Raw genomic sequence first — 15159 nt, 5'->3', positions numbered from 1 at the left:
AAAGCAGTGGAAGAATGAGTTAAATTTGTGAAGTCAAAAATGCTTTTAAGTTCAATCAAGCCATCAGCTACATTTATTTATAGCACACTTCAGCAACAATGCAGTTCAAAGTTCTTTACAACATAAAAACCATAAATTTGATCATCTTCAAAAATGGTGGCCTCTTTTTTGTAAGACAATAAAAATTGTACGATATAGCCTGCTACATTTTAGATTCATTTGTTTATTCTTTGTAACTTTGAACGTATGTAGTGTAAACACATAACATATACTTTGTGGTACCTTTTTGTTGTTGATTGTAACACGTTCACATTAAATTAAAACTAAAGGGAGAAATGTGCCAAACAGCATCTTGTTTCGTTGGAGTTTCCTCGTACCTCTGCTGGCCACTGGGTGTCGCTGCAGGGACAGTTATACATTTTTCAGCGGAACGTCAACATCCGGCGACACGTCTCCCAAACAGAACAGAGCGGTAATCCTGCAGACACATCCAAACTGATTTTATGCAGTTTTCTGCAGATATCCTGGATGTGAGACTTTCTGAACACTTAGCTTGATTTTTCGTAGTCTTAACCAACCCGAGGGGACTTAGACACCGCTAGAGCTTCAGATGGGGGAGGTGAGGAAGCTGCAGAAGAAGTTAAGGCAGATTGAAAATCTGGAAATAAAAATCAGTCTGACCCCAGAGGAAAAATACAAGGTACAGAAACACTTCATCTGACTTTTTATGTTCATGTGACTCTCCCTGTATGGCCTTCCCTCAGATGAAAAGGGCTGTGGTGGGTTTAGGATTGAGAAAACACCAGTTTGGGGACTACTGGTGTCACTTTTTCTTTATTCATTTGACTTTTATTTATAAAGTTTGCCTCATTGAGATCCATATCTCATTTACAAGAGAGACTTAATAAAGATCATGGCTCAGATTGGTTTTCTGTTGCTGTAGAAATGGTTATGAATGTGTGTTATTCTTGAAATAACAGTGTTGGCTTCATAAAGGCAGTGATTAACATGAATTAATAATAGGGCTATGAATAATTTGACAGTTTTTGCCCAGGGATCTGAGCAGATCTGATAATCAGACGTTAAATAGAGCATATCAGGAGAAAATAATTACCACAGACTTCAGGAAAGTCTCTTCTTATAAAAGGTCACGATCTAAATGCAGTGGAAAAAAATGATGTGCCCTACACCACGGATTTGTCTTTACTGAGCTGCTCCTGCAGCTCCTAATTGGGAGGATAAATACATACAGGGTGAAGGTTACGTATATGAGACCCTGAACTGACACACAGCTAACCAAACCCAAGCATAATACCTTCATAATGTGTCCTTCTGGTTCACTTGGTCTTTACAGTGGATTGTTAGTGGAAAACGTTGACCTGGGTGATATTTATTACAAATCTCAGTCACTACAGTGTACAATGTCGTGCTAAAGTGTTTATATTTATTTGGAGTTTATTTTAGGACTGTAGCCTTGAAGCCAGATGGTCCTTGGTTCAAATCCCAGTCCATATGGAGTTTGCATGTTCTCCCTGTGGAGGCTTGCGTTCTCTCTGGATACTCTTTCTTCTTCCTACATCCCAAAATCAAGACTGTCAAGTTAATTGGCCTCTCTAAACCATCTTTCGGTGTGAATGAGTGTCTGCATGGTTGCTTGAAATGTGTCTATGTTGTCTTGTGGTGGACTGGTGACCTGTCGCCTCTCGCCCAGTGACTACTGGAGACAGGCTCTAGTGACCCTGCATGGACAAGCAGGTAAAAAACATTTAAACATTATAAAAAAGCAAAAACAAGAAATCTGTAAGAGGGCAAATACCTTTTGGCAAGACTTTATATAAAAAACAGTGTTTGGGATTATTTCTTTGACTTTAATGTTTGACTTCTTCAAAGAAATTTCAGCACATTCTTATCTTTTTGTGTACTATCATAAAGAGAATAAATGATGATCACAAATACACAACATACTTCAAAATTTTTATTTGGAACATATTTTGAAAATTATCTACCTAAAAACATGCAAGGATTGTTAATACTTTTGCAAGGCACTGTAGGAGAAATAAAATCAATTTTAAAAAAAATTACAAAAAGATGAAAAGGCAAGAGTACTGAATTTGGATTTAAAAATAAAGCAGAATTACATCAGAAGAGCTCTTTGGGTTCTGTATTATTTTCATCTCTTCTAGATGTCCTTAAATTTCTTTTCTTGGAGTCTCAAAGAGAAAGCGACTTCTAAAGCAACGTGTTATTTTAATACCTTATCAACCCTTTGTAGTAAGAGCATCTGTCTTCTTAGTGATCCCTTTTCTTCTTGCAACACTCCATATTACAAAAACAATTGTTTCATTGTATTTGGAAATGGTTGCTCAGTGTAAGAGACTTCAACAAAGATCTGCTAAGTTAAAAGTAACATTTGATTCAATTAATATTACTTATTTTGGACACCTGAAGGTCAGTACTTCTGGAAAGAATGAACCGAGAATTGCAAAGGGTTCCTATGTTGGTGTCCTTTATAAAACCTAGATCAAACAACAATGTGACAATTAGATTCATTTTCTTTTGTGCCAATGATATACTGCTTTAAATTTTAACGTCTTTTAGACTCTGAAAAGTTATGGAGATCACCTTAAAACCAACATTTTCTGCAACAATTATATTACATTTTTATGTTTATTTTATGCACTTCTGCTCCTATTGCCAGAAGCTTTGGCTTATTTGCATTTTGTTCATAAGTAAGTCAAAATGATATTTTCACAAAGCTCCATTTTGTTTTTCCCATTTTTATTGATGTTGTAAACAAGGTGATAATTCTGCCTTAAGTGTAGTAATGATGTGCAACCTATTGACCACTGAGAGCAAAACAAATAAAGAACTGGAATGCTGCTCAGTCAATTTTACAAAACTAATAATACCACCAGTTTTGTTAGATTGCGTTGCATTTTTAATTAAGAGAAGGTCTCTCACACTGATAAAAAAAAGTAACTATCAACATAATGTACATGCCAGCATGTGAGAAAAGTAAAAATAAGAAGAAAATTAATTAAATGGTTCAGCAGTAGAAAAATAGTGGTTATTAATAGTAATTGGCAGCTTCCTACATTTCTTTTTACCATAAGGAATGTCATAAAGTATTTGCATACTGTGAAAATTAGAATACCTCCCTCAGGGATAATGATTTCAAAAATGTCAAATTCATCATTTATGTATTAAGTCTGATATTGATTAACCAATTGTGAAATATGTACCTGAAACTGTTCAGATTTTTGGGGATGTTTCTGCTTAAATTCAAGTCTCATCACGTCAAAAATTAGTGCTCTGCTACTTTGGAAAACAATTTTGAGATTTTCTTGTTCACCTATAAAGCAGTTGACATCATTGAGTTATTTATTTTCTGAACTGAAGTAAAAAAATGTAACAAAGCAATTTCTGGAGGTAACAGTGAAGTGAGAAGAAATTGCAAAAGTATTTTTTTGTTCTCTTCTCTGGTGGTTGAGTGAATGTAGCAGGAGAGTTGGGAGAGTATAAAGATGCAGAGACTAGATAAATTCACATTGAAATTGACTGTGACAGACCTCCCCCTGAAAATCTCACTGAATGAGACATTTTCAAACCTTTGGGGTCCAAGAATGACTTCTATCAGAGGTGTGTTTGAGTTTTTAACTGCACCCTACAGCACTGCTACCAACTAGAGTTGCACTCACCTGGCTTTTCCAGGCCGATTCCTACTTCTGGTTTTCAGATCTGAGCTGCAAGTTGTCATGTTCTTTCTTGTGTTTTATGATAGCACATAAAAAAAGAAGAATGTGCTGAGGCTTCTTTGAAGGTACAATGAAAAAAACAAAAGCATCAAAGGATTTGTTTTTAAAAAAAAAATGCTGGGCGTGTAGGGGGTTTAGCACAAACCAGGCATTGAGGCCTTATTCCTCTACGCGGCTGTAGCTGTGAAAAGTATTTGCCACATGTTAATAAATAAATAGCATAACTGACCTACTTTCTCGGGTTTTTTTAATGAGAAACCTTTTACTGACCCGTGAAACGACAGGTTGACATCTAGCTGTCGTAGTTCAGACAGATAAAAGCCAAAGAATGTGTCTCTTTTTCAGATTCTTTCTATAATTATGTCATTTTTCCCGACCACCGATATTCGTGGGTCAATGCAGAGCTTCTGTGAGACGCGCGATAAATCACGTGATTTTAACGGCCTCGTAAGATCACGTAAATGATCTTTACGTTATCATTTGCGTGACAACGTAATGTCTTGGGCATATTTAAGATGGCGTCGCGGCAGAAACGCCGCTCCAACGTATGGTGATATTTCACGACAAAAAAAGAGAAACGATTCTAGGTTTGGTTGCAACATGTACATAGCTTGAATCACAATTAAAGGTTGAAATGCCTCAAACATTTTTCAGCAGTTGGTCATACAGCAAACAACTGTCTGAGGAACGTAAAGTACGTATGTTGCTTAGCAACGTCGGTGACTCGAAGACGGGAGCTTCTGGCGCAGCGTCTCCTGCCATGACTGTCCCAGGTATGTTAACGACATAATGTACGAATAATCTCCATATAATGTTCATATGTACAGTCATATTCGATCAATTTAAATATGGGTCCCGATGAGGCTCGTTTATCAGATTAAAAGCATTTTTTGAAAACAACCAAGCTGGTATAATTGGTCATATTTTTCACTAGACCCACATTTCTGCATAAAAATTATTATTTTTTTAAACAGGTTAAAATAAATAACAATACACATCTGAGAGGGTGTTTTCCAGAGCTGGAGACACTTTGAATCTTTAAAGGTCTTCCCCAAAAAGACAAACATACCAATTTGTCTTCCCAAAATCTGTTGCCTTTCATGTCAAAATCTACATTTGACAGAGGAATTCTTAATTTTTTTGAGCCAGCTTTAATTTAGTTTGAATCAAATACAATATGGTGCATTTTATTAATGAGAGAGTTTGTTTCTTAACTCAGTGAGACAAATGAAATCAATAAGCAATAGAATATAGATTATGGAATGAGTATTGCTTAATCTTATTTCCCATCCCAAGACATGGAGAACACGGGCCTGGATTTGAATCAAGGACCATCTTTCTACAAGACAACAATACTACCATCTGCACCACTGTGCAGCCCATGTTTTAAATCATGAAACACATTTTAACATGACAAAGATAACCTAAATAAATGCAAAAAATATCTTTTAAATGATTTAAATTAGGAGAAAAAAGTTGTTAAACCCAACTTTTGTTCTCTAATTAACAAAATCACTTCAAAATGTATTTATGTTCCTGATTTTGTCTCTGTTAAATCACTTGATCATAAGAACTTAAGGAGTGAGATAAAACAAAGTAAAAACTGTAAGAAACAAGTTCTTTCTCACAGTAATGTCTGTGGTGGTTGATGCATTTATACTCTAGAAAACGGTGGAATGTCTTAGTTTTGATGTGTTTACTGAATAGAGACAAAATCAAATTTTTCAATACTTTGCAAATTAGAGCTTATCTAGCTTACATTAGTCATTGCTGATCAACATATCAATGCGTCCCTCTATCAACCATAAAAAAATGTAAAAGCATCCCTTTTCCAGTCTGGCTCGATCCTGGAGGTTTGATACTTTGTGGGCTACACTGCATGTATTTTTAAAACCAATTAAAATGTGGTGTTTGCAGCCTCACATAGACCAAAAACTAAATAAATAAAAGCCATGCTGCCATCAGCAGCATCAAACCACCAGAGATTTCCAGTTGTTTTCAGATGCAGAGTAGCTCTCGACGGTGTGATGAGCTGTGTAAGATTGGTGGAGTGTGCTGCCTTTAACAGGAAAAACAGACACTTGATGTACACTTGACATCTAACTTATTCAGACATGCATATTTCAAAGCCCCCAGTCAGACAGCGTATGTTTCAAGCTGCAGTCTAATAGACGGAGACAGACCAAGTGATCTGGTTGTGCATATAAACAGGATATAAACAACTTGTGGATTTAGCAGCTTGCTCTTACTACCAATCTCTTGACTTTCTCCTGTCAGATCTCCAGGAAGGCGGAGCTGCGTTCCAGATTGGCTGAGCTTCAGCTGCAGCTTTCTGGCCTGCAGCAAACTCTTGGGATTGTGGGAGACGGAAATAAGGAGAAGATGAAAAGACAAGTGTAAGGAAGTGAGGGAGAGGTGCCCGTTGGTGTGTGTGTGTGTGTGTGGTGGGGTACATATGGAGAGAAGTGTAATTTTTCAAAAGCAACAACATTCACTTTGAAGCCTTAGATCTTTTTTGCATGTCTATCCAAACACACGGGAGGTCAAATCCTCTGGTACTTTCAGATAAAGAGAACTTCCTCTTGTTTATGGTGTGTCATGTAAACATCACTGATGTCATCCTCCATATTGGAGCACTTAATTGTCTTAATCATCAAGTTCAGATGTGACTGGTATGATGCGCCCCATTGTGTAAATCAGAATCCACAACCCGGTCTCCTTCTTGACAATGCCTCTCCGTTTTTTTTTTTTTTTTCACATTTTATTTGGTTGCAACCACCAATTTCAACATATTTTATTTATATTTATCCCTAAAACAAATATTAGGACAAATATACAGGTGGTACAGACATTCTCCAGGACACCCAATGATGTAACTTTAGAGAAAAGTGCCTCTTTAAAGTTCACAAATGCCAATTTTCCAGAGAAAACAAATGGATGCCATATTTTAACTAGTACTGGATGATATGGCTGAAAATAGTATCACATACACATTTCATATCAGTCAATATTGATTTGATTTTATATTATAAACATTTAAAATACTGCCAAATTGTGACATAACCTTTCCCGATTCATCCAGTTTTCACTCCCATCAATAGTTTTTTTTTTTACTTTTAAGCAGCTGTGAGACTTGGTGGCCAACACTGAAACTGCTGCTGCGTCTGTTACTCAACAGGTTGCTGCTAGGTAACCACAAGTTATTCAGCCAGCTGTTGCTAGGTAAACAAAGAGTGAGTGAGTTAATTGGTGAGTCTCACTTTGCTTAGGTGGCCATGAGAAGTTGAGTGGTTTAAGCCTTTTCTCTGCCTACATTACCCAGAATGCTGTTTGGTTCTGGAGATGAGTTCAGTGGATTTATTGAATATTCCATCAGATATATTATCTATTGATTTTGATTGCATGCTTATATCAATATATATTGTTATTGATTTATTGTCCAGCCCTAATTTCAGGTTATTTCCACAAAATGCTGAAATCCTGCATCATGTTCCTTTAACTATTGTGGACTACAGTTTGTTTCTCACATAAGAATATGAAAAAAAACAGAGTGTGTGGTTGTAATCTGACAACATGTGAAAATGGTCAAGGGACATGAGGAGGGTACGACATACAGGTTGCTATGTGCAGTTTGGATCTTGATTATTTATTCAGCTCCTGCTTTCTGCTCTGGCACAGGGAAAATGCCCCCGAGACCCTTTCATCACAAATGCCTCCAGCCTCCAAGATCCTTAAGGGAGAAGCTGAGTCCAAAGCTGAAGGAACGCCAGCGCCGGCTGCCAGACAGAGCACGGCAGAAGGAAACGAAGGAGAAACGGCAGGACCGCAGGATGCAACTGAATCGGCCAAGGTGTCACTTCAGAGCAGAGAGGAGTCAGGATGCTCTCCAGAAGAGCTGCTGCAGCAGGAAGGTGGGCTAATTAGCAAAAAAAGAGATGGAGAAGACTGGCATTGCACTTTATCTCAGGGAGCTAAAAGAGCAAAGCAGTGCCCTAATTTTCGATTAGCATCTAAAACCAGATTATACACGTATGCCCCCGAGGAGTCCTAACAAGCTCGTATGGCAGCCAGGATTAAAACCAACAAGCTGAGTTGTGCTTCCCTGAAGACAAGGCCCACGTTTTGCATCCATGGAGCTAATTTAGCCCCACGCTTTGCAGCAGTGTCGCACTAATCCATACCGAGGAGTCGTGTACTGTAGATTAACAAGGCAGGGTGCTGATGAGTCAACACTGCTAATTGCACAAATCATTTCCTTTTTTTTTTTTTTTTTTTTTTGTTTTCGCAGAAGCAGAGTTTTCATCCCTCAAAGCGTCCTGGGAGAAAGCGCGGTTTCGCTTGAGGCTGCTGGAGGGTCACAACGACATAGTCACCAGTGTGGTTGCTGTTGACAACCTGGTGGTTTCTGGAAGGTAAAGCGCCGCGCCATTTGCATAATGGATGGGCAAAATGAGCCTTCCTCCTAATTTATCTCTTAATAGGCGCTCGCTGTCATTCCACCACATTTGTTTTTTCGTCCTGATCTCTTATAATTCACCTTCTAACTCCTGACCTCCACCCAAGTCGAGACACGACGGTGAAGGTGTGGCACGTTCCCACGGCAACAGAGCAGAAGAACCTGGGGGGCCACACCGGCGGAGTCACCTGCCTGTCTGCGCCTCCCCCCGAGTATTGCAGGAGGCTGGGTGAGTACGCGCAGATGCACATGTGGGCTGGCTGCGGCTGAGTAATGCCCATGTCCTGCGGCCTGGTAATTATAGGAGCAGTTCATCAGATCAACTCCACTGAGAAATAACCTCAATAGACACTTTGGAGAGTTCAGTGTCTGTCTGAAGCAGGCAGCCTTCCATCATTCGACTCGCTGGCTTCCCTCCCTTCTCCGGCTTAAAGTACCAGCGTAGAAGCGCAGTCCTACAGCACTTCCCCTGCTAATGAGATTATTTTTCTTCTTTTGCACAAAAACGTCTTCTCCGTCTATTTCTCGTGATTTCTTTCCTTTATCCTTTTATGCATCATCACTTCCTCTCATCTGCAGCATGGTGCAAAAGTTTTGAGTCATCCCTCGTTTTTTTATGCTTTGCTCCCAAGGCAATAAAACCCTTTTGTAATGCTTGAATGTGGCCTTGTGCGATATTGCTTCAGGGTTCTGGAGTAATTTTGTTTCCAGAGTTGAATGTATTTATGTGGAAAATGGGAATTTTAGCCCCAGAAGAAAAGCGAAAGGCGTTATGAAGATTGTGGCTGAAGCTGGCGAGAGGGTGTCACTATTCACAGCGAAATAATAAACAGAAAGGCCAATCAGAGCAGATGGTGGATTCACACAGGGACAAAAATGTGAATTTTCTGACATGGACTTAATTCATCAATTAATGACATGATAAATTAAATGAGTTCAATAATGACTTTATAATAAGTTTTAGTTATGGTTTTGGTTGTGTGTGTTTTTATTTTACTTTATTGTTTTTTATTATTGTGTTTTATTTTGGATATCTAAACTAGCTTCCTATTCCAGTCTTAAGAGTTCATTATAAAATTAAAGTTATTGGTTATCGGGAGGGTGAACTTGCATTAATATGTTATTATGAGTGTATTAATTGAAAATTGTTTTATCGCAATAATCACTGGGACAATTTATCACATTAGTTATTGTGACATATGTATGTGATTGGGTGCTCCACCACATTAGTGGCGACAATGAAGCAGGATCTGAAGATAATCTGTCAGGAAGTTAAAGCTCCTCTTAAGTCACAATCAACGACCTTGCAACCCCAGCTGAGCCCAAGTGGCGCTCCAACACATTTGGTCAGCTGGTTTTACCTTGTATGCGTGGTACAATGGCTGCTGGAAAAGACTAAGGTTTTGTTGTTGACTTACCATCCAAAAAACGTCTTGCTGCTTTCTTGTTTTTTGTGCAGGAAGCTCCATTCTGCTTTTCAAAGGATTACATTTGTATAATTTCACATCTGTTTGCAGCCATTTCCACATAAGAGTTTTAAACTTTGAGGTGGGGGGTGTGACCAGCAGCAGCTTATTTGAATTTAAAGTGACAAGAGTCCCTAAAACAGCTCAAAATAGGCAGAACTGACCAAACTGAAATCTCATTATGTAAGAATGATTATGATCAAAATATTTAATAAACATATTTTGTGTTGGTCATAAGCCTATTCTAACCTGTTTAAAATCTACAAAAACATCTAGATTCCTGGAAGTACTATATAAAGAAACAAGGTGTTTAAAATTGCATATAATATTGTATATTTTAGAGTAATTTTTCAGTTTTTCTGATTTCTCTCTGTGTGTCTCTGCAGCCAGGTCCCTGTCCTTGTCTGACAAAGAGAGGTTTATTTTGAGCGGCTCTGCAGACTGCAATGTGAAGATCTGGGCCCTGAGCATCGGTATGCTAACCACACAAACACACACTCAGATTTACTTTCTTGAAATGTAATGGCCTGCATGTTGTCAATTAAACAGCATTTTGCTGTTCCCCTCAGGGCAGTGTGTTAGGTCTATCTACACATTCAACGCTGTGACTGCGCTCTCCTTCGCGCCTGAGGGGGACGGCTATATCATCACCGGTTCAGGTGTGTTTCTGCCAGGGCACAAAGTACAAGTGACACAGCGGACAGAATAATTGGTCTGTTTCCGTTGACGCATGTGCACAATTTCATCCCAAGTTCGTGTTTACGTCTTTACTAATATCCCTGCCGAGTCTGACTCTGTGGCATCATCTGCCACAGAGTTACTGTAGCGCAATGCGTTTGGGTCGATTCGGCTGTCTGGCTCAGGTGTGTCAGCTGTGACCAGCGATAATGACTGCCAGTCGCCTGTCTTCACACGTTAACCTCACACTCTGTCACCCTGCAGACGGGGGGAAAGTTCAAGCCTGGAGCTGGCACACTTTCCAAAACTGCCAGTCAGTCAAGGCACACGAGGAAGCAGTCACCTCCATCCAGGTGCGTCGTGTTTATTTGGTCATAGTCAGTGTGAAAAAGCAACAAATGCCCTTTACATGAAAGCCTTCTGGCGTCTGGCTAATTTGAACACACAGTCCCTGCTTGGACATTTCAATTAAAATAAAATAAAATCCCAACACAGCTGGATGCAGTCTTGATTTAATAAAGTTGTTCACATCGTTAGGGTCTACCTATAACAAGAAATGAAAAAAACATCTGTTAATTCTACAATTTATTGGTTTAAACATAATTCATTGATGGTTATTGTTTTTTTTTTTTTTTTTTTTTCATTTAGTTGGGTCTTAAACTGAGATCTAAAACTAAACTAAAAAGTACGGGACCTAAAACAGTTCTCTGTGAAACTCTTGAACTTAAAATAAATCAGTTCAGATGTAGTTTTTAGGTCCTATTTAGATGTCATACAAATCAAGATAATGGTGATGTATATTATTATTTTCAAAGATTTAGATTAAAGTATTGTAATTTAATGAGTCAGATCTTCTGATTTATTTTTTCAGGATAGCACTCTCCTTCACCCCAATGACGTTCAAACCGAGACTAAAACATGCTTTTACAAGTGTCTCCTATAAATCTTGAACATTTGTATTGTTAATTTTGACGAAAAAAAGCTTATTTTCAAAGAAATAAAGTTGGCATGTTTCCACACTTTCAGCTTTTCCTTATTTGTTGCTTTCAAATGGATATAAAGATATTCGCTGAGATCCAGGCTGTGGAGCTGGTCCAATTTTAGAGAATACTGTTTGTTTTTCTTTTAGCAAAAAGGAGGCTTTTATGAAAACTGTAACCCAGAGCTCCACATGCACAGTTTTGTTTAATATTTTTTTTTCAATTTGCAAGCATCATAATACGCCTAAAGCATTAAAGCATCACACATTATTGTCACCCTCTTTGTTGTTTCTCATGCAAAGCACACAATCCATTTATAACCAGCAGCGGAATGAAAAACATCTTAAAATATTCACTTTAATTCCATTTCCACAAACATAGACGCAACAACACACACACGCAGGCAACACTGGGTAAGGACTCGAATCACCATGACAACCGTGTCTCTGGTGCCCTCCACAGTCTCAGGGTCCTCTGGTGTTCAGTGGCTCGGCTGAGGGGGGGGTGTCTGTGTGGGAGAACCGGCGTTTTGAGCGAGAGCCCTTCAAGCTGCTGCACCACTGGAGCAGCCAGGTGACGGGCCTCAGCGGGAGGTCGGGCGGCCGACTGACGCTCAGCCCGCGCGGGGACAAGGTGGTCCTGGCTTACGGTCGAGCCTCCATCAAGATCCTTCACTGGAGGACAGGTGAGCCGCAGATGTTCGGGAAATCTGCATAATCCTCCCACCTAACATCTGTTCAATTACCACAGGAGTGATATCCAGGTTGACCAATCACAGCAGCATCACCGGCGTGACAGATTGTGTTCACCAGACGGGGGGCATCCTAATTGGCTCCTGCTACAACCTGGCGAACGGAGAGAGCTCCCTTAACTGTGAGTCAAAGATTAAAGCGTGCGCAGCCAGAAGCTCCTCCTGCTGCTCTGAGCGTGAAAACACAATAAGGACTTAAGTCGAAGCCACTATGTGCTCCTCTGCTGACCTCCAAACCCTTAATCTCTTTCTCCTCTCTGCAGTGTTCTCTCTGCCTCAGTTTCGCTATCTGGCCTCCCTGACCTGGCCGGATGCTCCCAGAATCCTCTGCTTCGCGGCGTGGACGACTGGTAGTGGAGACCACCGCTGGGTGACCGGAGGCCGAGACCTCATAGTGTGGGAGCAGCTCCCCAGTTCTGGGAAAAACAGGTGGGTTCGGCTCTTACCGGTATTTCACATCCAAAGTTTCTTATTTAAATTTATGGGTTCCTATGCAGACCTGGCAACACAGAGCGCCCTCTCTGATTACTGGCAACTGCCTTAAAGGGAATCTATCATGCAAAATTCACATGTTAGATGTTTTTGATATTTCCATTTGGGTTTCTTCTGCTTCTACAAACACTTGGAGTGATTAAAAAAACACCCAGCATGTGTTGGAAATAAGTTCATACTTTTTAGTGTCTGGACAATGAGCTTTTTCAAAAACCTCCCAAATGTGACATCACAAATCAGCAGGCTCTGCCAATTGAAACCCAGCCCGTTACCTAGCAACCCCTGCCACGCCCAGATTGTCACCTAGCAACCCAAACTGAGTTCCAGCACATTCTGTCAGCTGGTTTCACCACTCTCTTTTCTCTTTTTGTTCTGCTTTTCTAATTGAACATCTGTTTGCAGCCATTTTCACATATAAGTGTAACTTTGAGTTGGGGGCGTGACCAGCAGCGGCTTCTTTGGATTTAAAGTGACAAGACGCCCTAAAACAGCTCAAATAGGCAAAACTGACTAGACTACATTCTCATTATATCAGAATGATTTCATGTAGCCCATAGACCTATCCTAACCTGCACAAGAGACAATAATAGGTCACTTTTAAAATAAATTGTTGTGATGGAGACTCCAAACTGCCAATCTTTGCTGGAGATGCACTAACTGTGAGCTTCAGGGTTTGTTTTTCATCCCTTTACTATCCTCATGATTGCTTGGTGAAGTTTTTTAATTCTCTTTGACTTCTCTAGTCTTTCCCGTCTTGAAGAGTGGCTTAAAGAAATGAGCAGGAAGTTCACAATTTAAAGTTTGACTCTTTTGTCACTTTAAAAAGTAAAAAAAAAAAAGATTCCAGAATTGCTTCAGTTATGTTTATTTTTTTAGGAAGTAATTTGGGTCCAGATAAGTGTTGAAAACTAATTATTTCCTAACCTGGGATTTAAATCACTCTGAAGAGAATGGGAAGAGAGAGGGAATGGAAATTAGTTTTGTTTTCTGAACTTATTCTGTCTAAAAAATCTGAATATCTAAACTGAACCACTAAAGCAACCCGGCTGCTTTCTGAATTGATTATTTTATGCAAAACTAAGGACCATATTATCATAATGTAAACTACAAACACATGCCTTCTCAAAGTTTTATGGATAGACATTACACAGATGATGGAAAACCTAATGACAAGATTGAGCCCTGTAATTTGTGGAGCATTAACTTAGAGAAATACGTGAGAGATTTTTTAAAAGTTTTGTTTCCTGTGGCATTTTTTGTATCAGTTTGTGGTTAGTCATAATGTTAGTTAGCACCTAGCATATAAAACAGTGATCAATTGCAAATGTAAAGAAAACATTTGTAACATATAGGTCTGGACTTTGACTAGACCATTCTAATACATGAGTATGCATTTATCTGAAGCATACTGTGTATATATATATATATAAATAATTGATTAAAATACATTGAGTCTCATCCATGGATCTAATTAAGTTGAAGACAATGTACCAGTTTAATTGCATTAGATCAAATTGAATTGGTGAAACTCAAATACATTGTTTGATCAATAGATAGTATTTGATTTAAACTGTCACAAAAAAATTAAGTTGAATGGATTTAACTTATTTAAATTGAAGAAACAAATTTTTTATTGAATGGGAAACATATATAAAATTGAATCGCGTTCATCCAGGGAGTCATTTTCATGAGTGCGCTTTGTTTCACTGCAGGGATGATGTGAAGTCTTAGTTTTCCTTCACATACAGAGTCCGGATCATTTTCTTTCCTCTTCAGACAAATTTCCTTTTATTAGTCATTTACATAAATCTCAATGATGACAAAATGTAGGAAAAGTAGAAAATACTTTTTCAAGTATTTAGTGAGTACTTTTTCAAAGCACTCACCAACAAAAACACGTAGAAACCCTGCGATGTTCGTTACTTCCTCCCTGGGTCAGATGAATTTAATTTCCAGGCGCTACAAGGATTTAAATGCGTGCTAATAGGTTTATCTGTCTGTGCCTCCTCTGTTAATGTAATGCGTTTAGTTAATCCGGGGTCTAAATGTTACAGGGGTGACGTCACGGTGAAGAGAGACCGCCTAATGGACACGACGGTGCTGGAGTCAGAGGGGGACACCGAGGAAGACGAGGACGCTGACGGTATACGTCTCCACGTCTTCCACAAGTTTTAATGAGAGCAACAGCAGAAACGAACACTGTCATATTTGTTTTTAGAAGACACGTGGTGACAAATCCCTAATGAAAGCCTTTCGGGTTCCAGATTGCAAGGATAATGGGGACGGAGGGGCTGAGGGGGCTGAGGAGGATGGATCGCCTGGATCGCCTGGCTCGTGGCTGCGCTGCGTTCTCCAGTGAAGCTCAGGACTCCACGGCCTGCAGCCACCAGCAGGAAATGAGAGGGTGGAAGAAGTGACAGACTGAGTGCCAGTCTGGGAGGAAGAGGAGGGGAGCATATGGACACGGAGAGAATGAGTGACTGAGTGTGTGTGGACGTGTGATAGGCAGATTGTTTTCTCTGTAAATATTTTCACGTTCAATAAAGCCGTCAAAGTGCAAATTTGCAGCTCTTGTTGTCTT

The 15159-nt window shown here is 39.4% G+C and overlaps 1 protein-coding gene across 3 annotated transcripts; it reads left to right on the top strand.

Moving 5' to 3' along the window:
* The first annotated feature begins 438 nt into the window (after positions 1-438).
* si:ch211-154o6.3 (uncharacterized protein LOC563854 homolog) lies at positions 439-15139 on the top strand. Of its 3 annotated transcripts, none has more exons than XM_055047830.1 (13): positions 439-700; positions 6033-6151; positions 7434-7666; positions 8044-8167; positions 8319-8440; positions 10064-10150; positions 10247-10336; positions 10620-10708; positions 11798-12020; positions 12086-12208; positions 12350-12515; positions 14633-14721; positions 14843-15139. In XM_055047830.1, exons 1-13 carry the CDS (start codon positions 611-613, stop codon positions 14935-14937), a joined length of 1650 nt encoding a protein of 549 aa, XP_054903805.1. In that variant the 5' UTR covers positions 439-610; the 3' UTR covers positions 14938-15139. The 3 variants fall into 3 exon arrangements, with proteins under 3 accessions (XP_054903805.1, XP_054903806.1, XP_054903807.1); XM_055047831.1 differs by lacking the exon at positions 439-700 and adding an exon at positions 4298-4528; XM_055047832.1 differs by lacking the exon at positions 439-700 and adding an exon at positions 4298-4528 and having other exon boundaries at positions 6033-6159.
* Positions 15140-15159: the final 20 nt, after the last annotated feature.

This window comes from Poeciliopsis prolifica, unplaced genomic scaffold (assembly GCF_027474105.1).
Source record: "Poeciliopsis prolifica strain line A6 unplaced genomic scaffold, Auburn_PproV2 SCAFFOLD026, whole genome shotgun sequence".
NCBI lineage: Eukaryota > Metazoa > Chordata > Actinopteri > Cyprinodontiformes > Poeciliidae > Poeciliopsis > Poeciliopsis prolifica.
Note: the sequence above shows the minus strand (reverse complement) of the source record. Positions and strands in the feature narration are given on the sequence as shown.